At 41.3% G+C, this 14,322-nt stretch overlaps 1 protein-coding gene across 2 annotated transcripts in view; it reads right to left on the reverse strand.

The window, feature by feature from the left end:
• Positions 1 to 14,322, reverse strand: part of ZNF516 (zinc finger protein 516) — a 113,915-nt gene that overhangs the window by 58,069 nt on the left and 41,524 nt on the right. For both annotated transcript variants that reach the window (XM_035126324.2, XM_035126325.2), the window contains exon 2: positions 6,932 to 8,947. In XM_035126324.2, coding sequence (XP_034982215.1) covers positions 6,932 to 8,825 — 1,894 coding nt within the window. In that variant the 5' untranslated portion in view covers positions 8,826 to 8,947. The remainder of the gene's footprint in view (positions 1 to 6,931; positions 8,948 to 14,322) is intronic.

Genomic DNA, 14,322 nt, shown 5'->3' on the forward strand with positions numbered 1-14,322 from the left:
ATGGTGTCAAGTAAAGAGCCCCATTCAGATGAAGGAGCTCAGATGCAAACCTGCAAGTCCCATCTTAAGTAATGATTTTTCCATTGATTTCAACATGCAAGACAACTCTACTCATACAGTTCCATTAGCTTGCACTGATCTGGCACTGACATGAAGCTTTGGATTAGAGTCAGCATATCTACTTCAACATGTTAACACACCTGAGTTAGCACATTTTGACCAACTTGAGTAATCATGTGCTACCTACATAATTAAGCCCTGAAGGCAAATGCCAACCTGAGGGAAATACAAGCTGAATTGAAACCTAGGCACATCTCCCAGTGACTCTGAATTTAACTACTTGTGCTGGTAGTCGTTTTAAACACATTGCGTTACCAGTAACTCAAGTTTTACTTCTCTGGCTTTGTCCTGGACCCAATCCCAACCCAACTATTAAAAAAGCAAACAGGTCCCTAAAATGCAGTCAAGTCGTGTTAAATCTCATGAGGTAGGCAGATCAATCCTATATTCACATTATGCCAGAGACTCAAGGAGACATGGACCAAAGCTACATGGGCAGAATAATGGATGTATTTTGAAGCCCAGGAGGGAAGACACATACAACAAAAGAGTACAAAAATGGTGAGGGAAAGTTACTACAAAGGCTTGGAGTTGAGCATTGACAAGGTAAAAAAGGACACCTTCTTCAGTATATGGTCTGTTTTTACTTCTTATACAAACAAGGCTGGACTAGATGAATCCCAAGCCGGAATTAAGATTGCCGGAAGAAATATCAACAACCTCAGATATGCAGATGACACAACCTTGATGGCAGAAAGCGAGGAGGAATTAAAGAACCTTTTAATGAGGGTGAAAGAGGAGAGCGCAAAATATGGTCTGAAGCTCAACATCAAAAAAACCAAGATCATGGCCACTGGTCCCATCACCTCCTGGCAAATAGAAGGGGAAGAAATGGAGGCAGTGAGAGATTTTACCTTCTTGGGCTCCTTGATCACTGCAGATGGTGACAGCAGTCACGAAATTAAAAGACGCCTGCTTCTTGGGAGGAAAGCAATGACAAACCTAGACAGCATCTTAAAAAGCAGAGACATCACCTTGCCGACAAAGGTCCGTATAGTTAAAGCTATGGTTTTCCCAGTAGTGATGTATGGAAGTGAGAGCTGGACCATAAAGAAGGCTGATCGTCGAAGAATTGATGCTTTTGAATTATGGTGCTGGAGGAGACGCTTGAGAGTCCCATGGACGGCTAGAAGATCAAACCTATCCATTCTTAAGGAAATCAGCCCTGAGTGCTCCCTGGAAGGACAGATCGTGAAGCTGAGGCTCCAATACTTTGGCCACCTCATGAGAAGAGAAGAATCCTTGGAAAAGACCCTGATGTTGGGAAAGATTGAGGGCACTAGGAGAAGGGGACGTCAGAGGACAAGATGGTTGGACAGTGTTCTCGAAGCTACGAACATGAGTTTGACCAAACTGCGGGAGGCAGTGCAAGACAGGAGTGCCTGGCGTGCTATGGTCCATGGGGTCACGAAGAGTCGGACACGACTAAACGACTAAACAACAACAACAACAACAAACAAGAAAGAGCATGAAAGGTCTCAGCCATCAGCTTATGCAGGAATAACTTTTTCCATTCCCCAGCATTTCTGTTTTAATATTTGGTTGTTATAACTTTGAAGTATAGGGGTCACCAAACTATGGTGTGGGGCCGGATACGGCCCGTGAGGCTCATTTATCTGGCCCCTGGTGACCCCCGCCGCCCGCGGCTGCCGCCTGCTCTTACCAGTGCAGCGCGGCGTGGCTGCCCACTTCCGGGTTGGAAATAGCTTATGCACATGCACAAGCGCCATTTCCTGCGCACTTCCAGGTCGGAGGAGACCCATGCGCATGCGCACAAGCTATTTCTGGTGTTCCGGCGACCCGGAAGTGTGCCGGAAATCGTGTGTGTGCACGTGTAGGGGTGCGCACTCCCGCCCGCTCTGGCCTGCCACACGATCGGCGCTGGAGGCACCAGCCGAGGGGCAGGTAAGTTTGGAGACCCCTGTATTAAAGTATACTAAAGTTAATATAGAAGATGTCATGATCGTTTCATAAAACCAAAATTGACTGTGATGCAGTATATAGTTTTTGCCTCTCTTTCCTTCCACTTTCTTTCTTTCTTTCTCTCTGGGACTCATTTAAATGTATTGAATTGTTTGTATTGTGTTTATTAAAATTACTAGTAAAAAGTTGGTTTTTTAAAAAAATGTTGGCAAAATGGCATACATGCACCCATCATCCATACAATAAAGAAGAGCCTGTTGGGACAAGCTAATGTTCTCACAGTGGCCACCCAGAGACATATGGGAAACCCGCAAGTGGAAGCTCAGCAAAACCTTAAGAGCATAAGGGGGGGAAATATCCTTAGCACAATATACCCAAGTGTTACCTGTACACAGAAGGAGTCAATGAACTCACAGTGAACTACAGCTCAGGTTGGAGAGGAGGGCACGCAAAATTCAACAATTCTGACTAAAACAACACTTAAAGACCACTTTATGACCACTAAGGATTGTTCCAAACTATATTTTTCTAGAAATGTCAGGTGTACCGATTCAACTTATTGCATCTCTAATTTCAAAATGAGTTTTCCTTTCGCTGTAAAAAGGTCAACAGCTAGAAACACTTGCTTGTTCGTTAACGAGGAAACCTCAACAGCAGGTTTCACACCACAAAGCCTTATGATAAAATTAAATATGAGCAAAAAAAGGGGGGAGACTTTGGTGGAACTGTTTGGTTAAGATGAAACAGAAATGGCAAAGGCAATGAAGGAGCAAGAGAGAGTTTGAGGTGCATGAAATTAAGAGTTTACTAGCAGCCTCATACTCAGAGTTGCTCAGGAATTCTGAGAAACCAAAAAAATCAATGCAGTTTTGAAAAGTACAGCACACCATCTCCATTCAAAAAGACATCCAACTGTATCCAAATTTAGAATAAGATGGGCTTGCTGATCTCAGGAACCATCATGCAAAATTTCATCAAGATATCTTAAGGGAACGGACAAACAGCTTTCCAAAATATATAGGAGATTCAGACAAATGCATTTAATTACAATCTTAATTGGGGGTACTGTAAAATAAAACACCACACTAGCCTGTGGCACATGTAGCTCACATGTAAGGAAACAATGCAATGAGTAGGGAATGGGGTTGTACTTTTAGCCCTGCCCCTGACATTGTTTTGCTTCTTATAAAACCCAGATACTGTTTGCAATTCTGTGTAGGAACTTCAGCATGTAAGTTCCTGCTCAAATAAAGAGACACGTGGTAATACAGGTGTCCCAATCTTGCAAAAACTCTTGCAGGAGCTCGCTTGCCGATTCTCTTTACACACAACTGTGTGCAGCATGCGGTGACTACAAGAAGCAGGTGCTATGCTGCAGGTGAGGGGTCAAAATGTGCCTCAGCTCACAACTTAGGTGGAATCTACACACATATAAAAAACATTCTGAAAATGCTTTTTTAAAAGCGTTTTTAAAATTACATTGAATTTTCCATAAGGCTCACCATCGTCATCTAGTGTCACATTGTACACTGCACTTAAAGCACACTTAAAATGTTTTATTTGCAGCTGTATAGCTGAGTCCTTACTTAAAAGGCCACTTGTATGCACACAAGTCATATGGGCATAGGGCTTCTGAGTTTACTGCATGCTGCGGAGTGATTTCTCTATCACCTGGCAACATGCAAAACACGAGTGTGCCCCTAACAAAGACTATAATCAAAAAGCTTTGGGCTAAACTGAATAAATTATCAATCCATGTGCCTCAGAGGTTCTCTCCACTCTATAACTGCAGCATTTTATCATCTGTTTTTCGCTTAAAACACTTTGGCAACACACAGTCTGGCTGACAAACCAATGAACCCACTATATCTCACTGAATTCCAGCTAATTCATTTGTGAAGTGGAGCCCTACATTTAAAAGAAAGGGGGAAGGGGGAGAATCTATTCTGCTCATTGGTGATGGCTTTTTCATAAGAACCGGTTCTTAAAATGATCTATGATTGTGACAGAAAGGCTTATATAAGGTAATGCCTTTGGTAGTTACATTCATTTAGTTTGGTAGAACAGGTTAGTTTAACGACTAATTTTAGCATAAATACATCATACCCTTAATTGCTGATGCTAGTAAATATGAGCTTATGGAATAATGTCACTATAGTTCAGAAACCTTCTACTGCTGTTTTTAGTGTTTTAATCATTCTATAACCTGTGGATTCTATCCAACACCAGGCAACATGGAAGAGCAGACCTACTTCAATTAATTTAAAGGAATACAGTGGTACCTCCGTTTAAGTACACAATTGGTTCTGGAAGTCCGTACTTAACCTGAAGCATACTTAACCTGAAGTGAACTTTCCCATTGAAAGTAATGGAAAGTGGATTAATCTGTTCCAGACGGGTCCGCGGAGTACTTAAACTGAAAGTACTTAAACCGAAGCGTACTTAAACCAAGCTATGACTGTATAAGATTTCACAGATACAATTTAACATGTCTGTGAATGGTGCATGATACATGTGCACTCCTCAAGGGTTCTGATTGAATTCTGTTCTTTATTAACCTTAGTTTTAAAAGCAAACCATGGTTTACTGTACACGAGCGGCATGCTGGTGCGTACCATTGAAAAATTCTTACTCTGCTGCTCTCTTTTTCCTGCGACCGCCACCCTGCTGGATGACAAACCAGGGTCTGGCTTGTTGCGGCACATGGAATACAGTTCGTGGTTTGCTTTCTCCAACAAACCACAAGCACAAACCTTGGTTATCACTTGTGGGACTCGCTTTGGAGAGAAACAAAACAGTAGGACAAGTTTTTGAACACCGTGACAAGCCAGACTCTGGCGAGCAGTAGAACTTTTTGGCAGCATGCACCAGCATGCTGTTCATTCACATTAAAGCACAGTTCATTTATAATTAAGGTTTAATTTGGCATGTGAACCAGGCCAATGTGTGAATTGCTCCTCAATATAGCGACAGTCAGTGTTATATAAATTTCGTTCTGAACTGTGCTGATTACTACTACAACGAAGCTCCTAACGGCAGGCTAAAACTCTCAAAACTCTAATCCGCCAACTCTCAGGGGACCAAAATGTCAGTAGGAAAGCACTGTTTTACCAACAACAAAAATATAAACAACTTGTAGGAAAGAAATTTTCTTCTCTTAGAATCTAAGAGAGCCTTATAAACAAAGAGAAATAAAAAATGCAAAATAATAAAACAACATTGTACAAAAGCAGTCACAGTAGTGATTCTTCAAATATTTACATGGCTTCTATTTGGAGAATAACTTGTTCCATTTAACCAGAATCAGACTCTGAGGACTGCAGTAATCCAGAGAGATTAATTACATCCTTTCAAGTTTTTCGAACAACTTTTGAAGGCACAGTACCAAGAGAGAGAGAGAGAGAAGAATGCACACTTCTCTCATTGATAATTGTTAGGCAATCTGAGTGCTTTAGGTTACATCAGCAAAACAGGACTGCCACCAATTATTGAATCAAGGAGAGTATTGCATAAATGGGAACAAGATATCCTGTATGTGGTGATGCACATTAACTGATAACAAAGACCATGATATCGTTCAGAGGCACTGGCATCCTAAATATGCTTCCTAAATCTTTTGACATAATTGAAACTGGATTCAAACCAACACTTCTAAGAAGCTAATGATACATTGCAACATTTGGTATAATGATAGCAGTGTTGAATGCCTATTAAAAGGGTGCTCTAAAATGGAATCATGGACAATTCAACACATATTCCCACCTCCCTTTTCTATATTTTAACTACTCTTTATTTATTTTTTTAAAGGAAACAACTCAGGGTTGCTTCCATCATATCCATTTAGTCCATTAAAAGAATAGAAATCAGGCAAATTCAACAAAGGCATGCTACAATTTCATAAGTAAGATTTACATATGACTGATTCTCCAGGCAAGAATTAATGCCATGGTTTCTTAGCAAAGTAGCTACTACATAGTGGCTTCAAATCTTGGATTTGCAAGCAAGATGCAGAAGCCAAACTGCAAATGAGAAGAGAGAAGGATCAGCTTGCCACCATTCCAGCTAACCATCTCATGTTAAGTTGAGGATTCAAGAATAATAATTATTCCAAATCAGGAACCTTGGTATGTTTAATCATATACAAGGTCCTTTTCAGAGACACACACAGCAGTGCTGGTGCAGTTCAATGCACCAGGTAGAATAAGTAGCCGTGTGGGTGGGGCCAGTTAGGTCTTTCTCACCCAATTCACATCTCACCGAGAGGGACTGTGCTCATCTGGTGGGAAAGATCTACTTAAATGGCCTTCTCTGTTTCTTAATTTATGAATGACTTGTGCATGTTCCCCAACAGCCTGGAATCACACCAAATGCAAGTGGTTCCCACACGGCTCTCTGTGGGTATGTTTGTTGAATTTGAAGGCAACCATTTAAAGGAAAACCTATAGTGACATTAAAGGCATCGGGGGTTGGATTCAGATGAAGTTAGGCACACCTAAATCAAGTGTAGCTTACATTAATCATGACTAACATTCCACAATGTTTCCACATTTCAACAGGACCTAGGTTTAACTAATTTAATCTGGATACAACTTCCACCAGCCCCAGCCAGCATAGCCAAAGGGCAGGGGTGATATGAATCGGGTGGCTGTCTTTCATGGATGCTTTACCGGAGATTCTTGAGATTAGTTAGACTAAATGACCCTTGGTGTACCTTCTGACTCCACAATTCTATGTTTCTATGAGTTGTGGTCCAGCAACAACTCGGAGGGATACTCAATGTTTCCTACTTTACTTGAAAAGCTCAAGAAACAGCATCTTCTAGCATTGCAAGAAAGGAAGCAAAAAAAATGGGGGAAGGAAGTTGTTAAAAAAAATTGCAGACACTTACGTGGGGGTGGCTCTTGCGTTCCTTCCTCTGAACTATCCTCAGGCCCCTCCTCACCCACTCCAGAGGTGACTGAATCCTCTGGGCCAGAAGCAGAACTTGGTGTGCTCGGTCCACTGGCAGACCCAGAGTCGCCATCCTCACTATTTGATCTATACCGATCTTGCTGAGCGGCTGCCACCCCTTCACTGCAGCTTCTGCGGTCTTTCCTGTGCACACGGGAATGAAGTACCATTTGGTGATAGGTGCGGAAGATCTTGCCACATTCAAAGCACTCTGTGGACTTGTTCTGAGACACCCTTCTGCTCTGGCGCGAGGACGGCCTATACTCCAGGTCTTCTTGGCTAAGCATGCAGCTGTCTCCCGACTGCACATGGCTGCTTTTTTCTGAACGCCCACTAGTACAATTCTTCTTTTTTGGATTGCTGGACGAGCTGGAGGAGTCCTGCTCTTGTTTGCGCTTCTCTTGGCTGACGAGAATATATTCCCTTTTGTCCCTGTCGTAAGTGACGTCAGCATCCGCCAGGACTTCGTCCCATCCTAAATACTTCACGTACTCAGAAGGTTCTGCAACTTTTCCTTTGGTAGCCAGATGCCAAGCCTGGTAACTGTTGACTGGATCCAGCTCAGCTACTCTTTTTCCTGAATGGCCCCTTGGAGCGCCATCAATCCCTACAGATGGCCTTAGTTTCAGATACTGGAAGAAAAACTGCTTTGCAACAGGGGGGTCCCCGTCAACTAGCCTATCAACTCTATGTTCACTGCGGGCTCCTTGAGACTTGCAATGTACAGAATTGTGTGCTTTTAGGCTTTCCATATTTGTAAACAGGTTTCCACACTTTGTACAAATTTCATACAGGGACAAACCAGTCACAATCATCTCTTCTTGAACGACATCATTAATAGTGGCTATAGGCTCCGAATCGTTTTTTGGCTTGTTTTTGCTCCCAGATTTTGGGCCATGGGATTTCATGTGGTTTTTGAGAAACCAGGGCTCCTTAAATTTCCTGCCACAGATGTGGCATCCGTGGTCAAATGACCCTCTATGCTTTTTCATGTGAGCTTTGAGGAACCAGGTTTGACTAAAAGCCTGCCCACAGACTTCGCAAGGAAACTCTCCTGCACTCGACTCAGCCTTGCAGTTCTCGGCATTGTACGTTTCCCCGTTTGGAATCTGAGTGGTGATGTGGTCCCTTTCTATGTGGTTTAGCAGAGTCTCCTCCCTTAATGTCATGTAGTTGCACAGTCTGCATTTGAAAGGTTTGTGGACCTGATGGATGTGCTGCTCCAACTCTTTCTTACCTTCAAACTTGTTTTTGCAGAAGGTACATGGAAAAGAACAAAGCTTAACATCTTCTCCAACTGGTGCTTCTTCAGAGGACTCCTTCCTGCTGCTCCTGAGCAAGATCTTGCCTTCTTCTTTGGGAGTTGCTCCGTTCAATATCTTGTTGCAGGCAGAGGTGCTTTTGGTAGGGCTAGTGCAACCGTCAAGGCCTTCAGATACTCTCATCTCACTGAGCTGTGCTTCTCCTCCCATCTCCACTTCATTCCCCTGACTAATAGTGCCTGTCCTGTGACTCCGGATGTGAATCTTCAAGTTGCCCTTTTGGGAAGCTCTGTGGTCACAATAAGGGCACTTGTATGGCTTCTCCCCTGTGTGCTTCCTCATGTGCTGTGAGAGTGAGCTCTGGAAAGGAAAACTTTTGCCACAGATGCAGCAGCTGTGCAGCACAGACTTGTTTGCATTCATATCACTCTTGTTCATCTTGTGAGGACTGGAGGCTCTTCGTAATTCCATGTTTGTGCTTACGCTACAATCCATCTGCACCACAGAAGCATCAGTCAAAAGGGCAGAACCCTGTTTCGGGCTGGGAAACTGGGTTGCTTTTTCAATCATGCATTCCTGATGACGGAGCCTTTATCTCTCCATTCTCATATTTGGGTTTCCTTCCAGCTGTGTAAAAGCATTTGGGATACAAACATTCATTGGCGTTTCTTGAGTCAGATAGCAAGCAGGACCTGGAACCAAAACAGAAAACAGGACACGGCATTACTAAATGCAAAGCATTTCATTTCCTTTTGCTCCCTTTGTAATAGCCCCGTTAATATTTTCTTGCCATCTACACCAAAACATTACATTTTCAGCAGGCTGCAGAAAATCTGACTTTGCATTGAATATTGTCATTCACAAACTGAATGTTTAGTAGAGGATTTACACAAGTATACTTCCATAGTAGTTGCAGACACGGGCAAATAGAGTATGTGTCTGTATGTTTACTAAAAATAAGAATTTAAGTATCAAAAAACACGTACTTTTTCTTTCTAGCCCAAACAAAAGTGTGTGTGTGTATACATAATTTCAAGTGAATAAGCCCTTTCTTGAAGAAGCTGTAATATTTTAAGTCTGTGGCTTTATAGACATGTATAATTTAATGAAAAACAGCCAAACGTTTGTTTGCCTAGAGATAAAGGGTTTTTGTAGAGTGCAGCACTCTATCCCTGTTGACGGTAACTTAAGCATAGCTGCTGAATGGAGACAGCTAAGAGTGCATCGAATTTTTGTTAAAGCAACAATGCAATTCAATAAGATTTTTAAACAGGCCAATTCAAATTAACAGTAACAGTAATACCTTATTTAGGCAAATGTTAATGTAGACTTGGAAATCCTTACTAATACCAGGAAGGATCCATAGAGCATTCAACGAAACAGGGTTAAACTGTTTTAGGCTGAAATCCTTCTACATTAAAGATAGTTATTTTAAACTGAATTCAACAGGAGTGAAATTTTGTATTTTCTGTAGAAGTTAGTGAAGGGTAGAGATGCCTTAACTTCTGCAGTGCTCATACAGACTGGAGGCCTGCACGGACTTCGGCTGCTTAAATCCTATTACATGAGATGGCAAGGATACACTTGTACTACTTTCTGACCATAAGTATAATCATGTAAACCAAAGTTTTGTAAGGATATCTTGACATTCTGTTGTGCTTTTCAAGAAGAAATGAGTCCTTCTCTTTGCTGGTGAAGAGACACCCTGTTCTATTATATTGCAGTCACCAAGTTACTAACATGAATGTGTGAACAGTGCAATGCATCCAAAAGATTTCAAGCTTTGGTCAAGTATCCAGGAAGAGAGAGTTGCAGATTTATGATCAGCCAGGGCTGGCACCAGCACCTTGCATCCTTCGACAGGTGACAGAGGCTTCAAATCCAATCAGGACCCAATGCTAATGTCCATCCCGGACCCCATTTAAAAATACCATAAATGTTTTCTGCATGGTGTTTGGGCTTCCTCAAACCTGCACCTAATTCTGGAATCAGACACAAAGAATACCACTTGTAAATTTTGACCATATTCCACTGCTAGTAAAGACTCCATTATTAAGATGGTCTCATGAATACCGTATCTCTTCCTACATTGCCCAGTACTATGCAATGCTGAACAGCAGTGAACAAAGACTACTGCTCCATTCAGTAGCGATAACTAATCTACAGCAGCAGTTTATCCAAAGCAGAATATTTCCCCAGTTGTTGAACTAGATCGAGTTTTGGTTGTTCTGGTTTATATGTACGGCATATCTTATTGGTGGCAACCTCCTTTTCTTCAGAATATGGAATAAATTTAGCTTTGCCTTTAAAAAGTTGACCTAGCAACCACAGCTCACCACACCCACTCCTTTACACCATCAAGACTTAAGCATGCATTTCGTTAAAAGAAACGGTGAATACACCCATTCTGTTTCACTTACTTAAATATATTCTCATATATAAACATATGAAGAACCTAGGCTTTCATTATTTCAACAGCAGCTTAGCCATGCACCCTTGGCCTTGAAATAACATCTGCTCAGACAGGGGACTGTAGGGTTACTCAAGCAATGAAGCAAGTTTAAAAATAAACTTTCAGTTCTGGTAGATATGAGAATTTAACTTTTTGCATGGCAATCCTCTCACCCACCACCCAAGAGGAACGCCCAGAATGCTCTGAACATGTCAAAAAACTGAAATGCACTTTTGAAGCTGCAATCCTTCACATGCCTACGTAGAAATATATTGCACTGAACTCAATAGGACCTATATTACACGACTGATATGGCTGTCCTCAGCACCTCCAGTGCGCCTATGGCTGCCCTAGAATTGAATCCCAGACCTTGATATTCCGCTTCAAACCATCTGTTGTGGTGTTCCTTTCTCATTATCAAAGGCAGTTCACATTATCGGGAAATAGAAAACGATGTAAAAGTCTAACACTTAACACATATGGAATACCTAATCCGTACCTCCTTGCTCTGACAAAAATCCTGCAGAAAGGCTCTTCTTTCCTTCTGTTGTGGACAACTTAATTCACTGTTATACTGCTTTCTTCCAAAGAGAGCACAACTGTTCAGTCACACTGGAGCAGCTAAAATGCACAGGGGCGGGGAAGGGGTGCCTGTCTTTAAATAGTAAGCATATCCTTGAATTCACAGGAAACCCTAGCAACCTGCGTCCTTCCAAGTAAATGCAGGCAATAGGAAAAAGTCAGCATGACATTGCCTTGATTTTGTTTCCCCCAAAACCATTGGAACAAAAATACTGGCAGTTTAAAATATACATATATAGAAAACAGTCAACAAAATATGTTTTGTTACTTATAGCCACAACTGAAGCATAAGTTGTCAAAACACAGAGGTAGAAGTGAAAAACGAAAAGGAGAGACTGCTACAAATAAATAAGGGGGTGTGTGTGCTCTTTAAACTGAAGTTACTTCTGTTTCCAGTGTTACTGAAGAATGTGTTTTCTTTTTAATTAATGTATCCTGTTTTACACTTTGGGATACATCCTTTTCAGATTTGCAGCTATTAACCCTGCATCCTTACTCCGAGAATCCTTTGCCATGGCATTTTCTGACTGACTCACTCTCCCTTCTCTGTTCTAATGATATTTTGAATGGGCTCTAAACCTCCGGAGAATGTAATTTAAGCTGTTCTGAAACAGCACCACAGACAATAACCCCAAAGAAGAGACAAAGCACACCAACAAGCACCTATATTAAGCAAATGCAACCTCCTGGCCATGGAATATCTACAATAAGGAAAGGCAAGAAAAGAACAGCAGTGATACGTCCAATAAAGCAGCTTATATAGCATTTTCTAAAGGAGATCAATGTGAAGAGGGTGTTCTTGTGCACTTCTGAGAAACACAGACCCGTCCCCCACTCAGTAGATATTTTGCGCTTCAGTATACTGGTCCTGTTTGTCCTCCCAGGGACAAAGAAATGTATTTTATTGGCTACATTGTAGCACTATAAGGAATGAATTAAAATACATCATTAACATCCTGGTCCAGCTTATCTTACTACCAGGACAAAGAGGCTATTCTTTGAACAAATGGGAAGAGGAGGGGAACTCATAACAACAATGAAGCACTCCTTGCCCTAAAAACCACTGTTACAAGATCAACAATTATAAGCTTATATTCTACAGATTTGGGTCCCCAAGAGCTGTATGAAGTGATGCATTCTCTAAATGGGAGAGTAAGTACCATTGATGACAAGGCCTTGGGGCTTCTGCTGTTCTCAGACCAATCAATAATCCATTATGTCCAAACTACATTTCCACTCTAATATGAAGAATAAAAGGACAGCCAATATTAGCAGTTATTTCATGTACAGGAGGGAAAAATCAATGAAACAGAACACACAAAAATGCTACCATCACAAGGTCGAAATGAATGGTCATACATGGCATTGACAAAACTGTTTACAGTACCCCTTTACCAAACCCCTTTATTTCAAAAACTGTCTCTGCGTGAACATATTTTGCACACATGTGCTCTCACACTCAACACACAGGCACCCCACCAAATGAAATTGTGCTTTCCAAATTACATAGCGCCTTACCATACTTGCAGGACGCATCACATTTTCAAGTGGATAAAACACAATTCTCCTTTTCATTTAAGGTCTTTGTTTCTCTGAGCAAGTCACAAATCTCAAACATTCATTTCCCAATTGCAGTTAGCAGTATGAACAAATCTTCAAAACACAACCTGATTTCATCAAACATGCTATCACACAGGCAGCAATAAAAATGATGCATCCATCGTTCTCTGGCATACATTGACACAAATAAGCTATTCTTTCTTTTGTCAACTTTTGATAGCTTTTTAAGTTATCAAACAGGAGCTAGATAAGTAGTAGAAAATCATCTAAATAAAGAATATTTAATCATGAGATGCCAAATATTATTGCATAAGAGCATAGAGTGTATTTCCTGTAATATAAAGATTAGTAGCTGAAGCTGACTTCAAATGCAAAGAGGTCGGGGGGACAGCATGTTATTGTTGGTAAGATTAAGAAAACTAATCCGTGAACATGAGTAGGTGTGGAGGTTTTGCCAGAGATATTTTGATTTTAGAATGCAAATATGTAAGTTGCTATTGGCAACTTTAGACTAAGGAGAAGCTGAGAGACAACAGGTAAGAGTAGCTTAAGGAGAATTTGAGGGAAATGTGTATTGCACATTTTAAGTCGCCCAATCAAAAAAATGATCTAAACAGGATGCACATAATTTAAAACAATTTAAATTGTCCTGAACTCAAATACCAATTAACTACAATACAAATGAACAAAATCACTGCATTAAAAATAGTATCGAAGTCTCTTCTGTTCTGGAGCTACCAAATCCAGCAAATAAACAACAACAACAAATAACAATGTTTATATTGTCTTTTAAAGGCTTTATAATAGGGGTCTCCTGCCTTTGGGGGCCTGGGCTTACATTTAGAGGTCTAAGCAACTGCTGTGGGCACATAATAGCCACTTCACAAAAGAAAAGCTAGCTATGCTCAAAACCACCACCACCCCAAACACCCAAAACAAAACATGCAGTGAGGGTTATGACTGAGAGCATCACGGTGCCACATTGGGGAGCCCAACTCTGAAACAATGCTGATACCTATAGGTAACAAACCTCATAGGACATCACTATAAAGATCTGCTCTGTCTCCCTGCTGCTTTTGCAGAGGAAATTTTATGCACCATCCTCCCAGCCTGAGAAACATTCTTCAATATCTGCAGGGCTCAGACAATTTAAGACTTCCAAAGTTCAAAAAGCATTGCACCTAAGAGCCAGCACATCTCCCAATAAACTGGATGCAAATCTTCCTTCCTCTTTATGGCATTGGAAGACAGCAGCATTCTGAATCAGCTGAAACTCCCAAATGAGACCCATCTTTAGTTCAGCTGACCATGAGCCAAAGCACCATGTGTAGTGTATATAGTGTATATAGTTCATGATTTAATCCTGGATGAGGGTGCTAAATTGGCCCAAATTGGCAGACCAGCTGGGAAAATGAGCTCAGGGCAGCATATATGATTCTTCCCAACCACCCCATTTTATCATCACAAGAACCC

Source organism: Zootoca vivipara, chromosome 8, assembly GCF_963506605.1.
Source record: "Zootoca vivipara chromosome 8, rZooViv1.1, whole genome shotgun sequence".
NCBI lineage: Eukaryota > Metazoa > Chordata > Lepidosauria > Squamata > Lacertidae > Zootoca > Zootoca vivipara.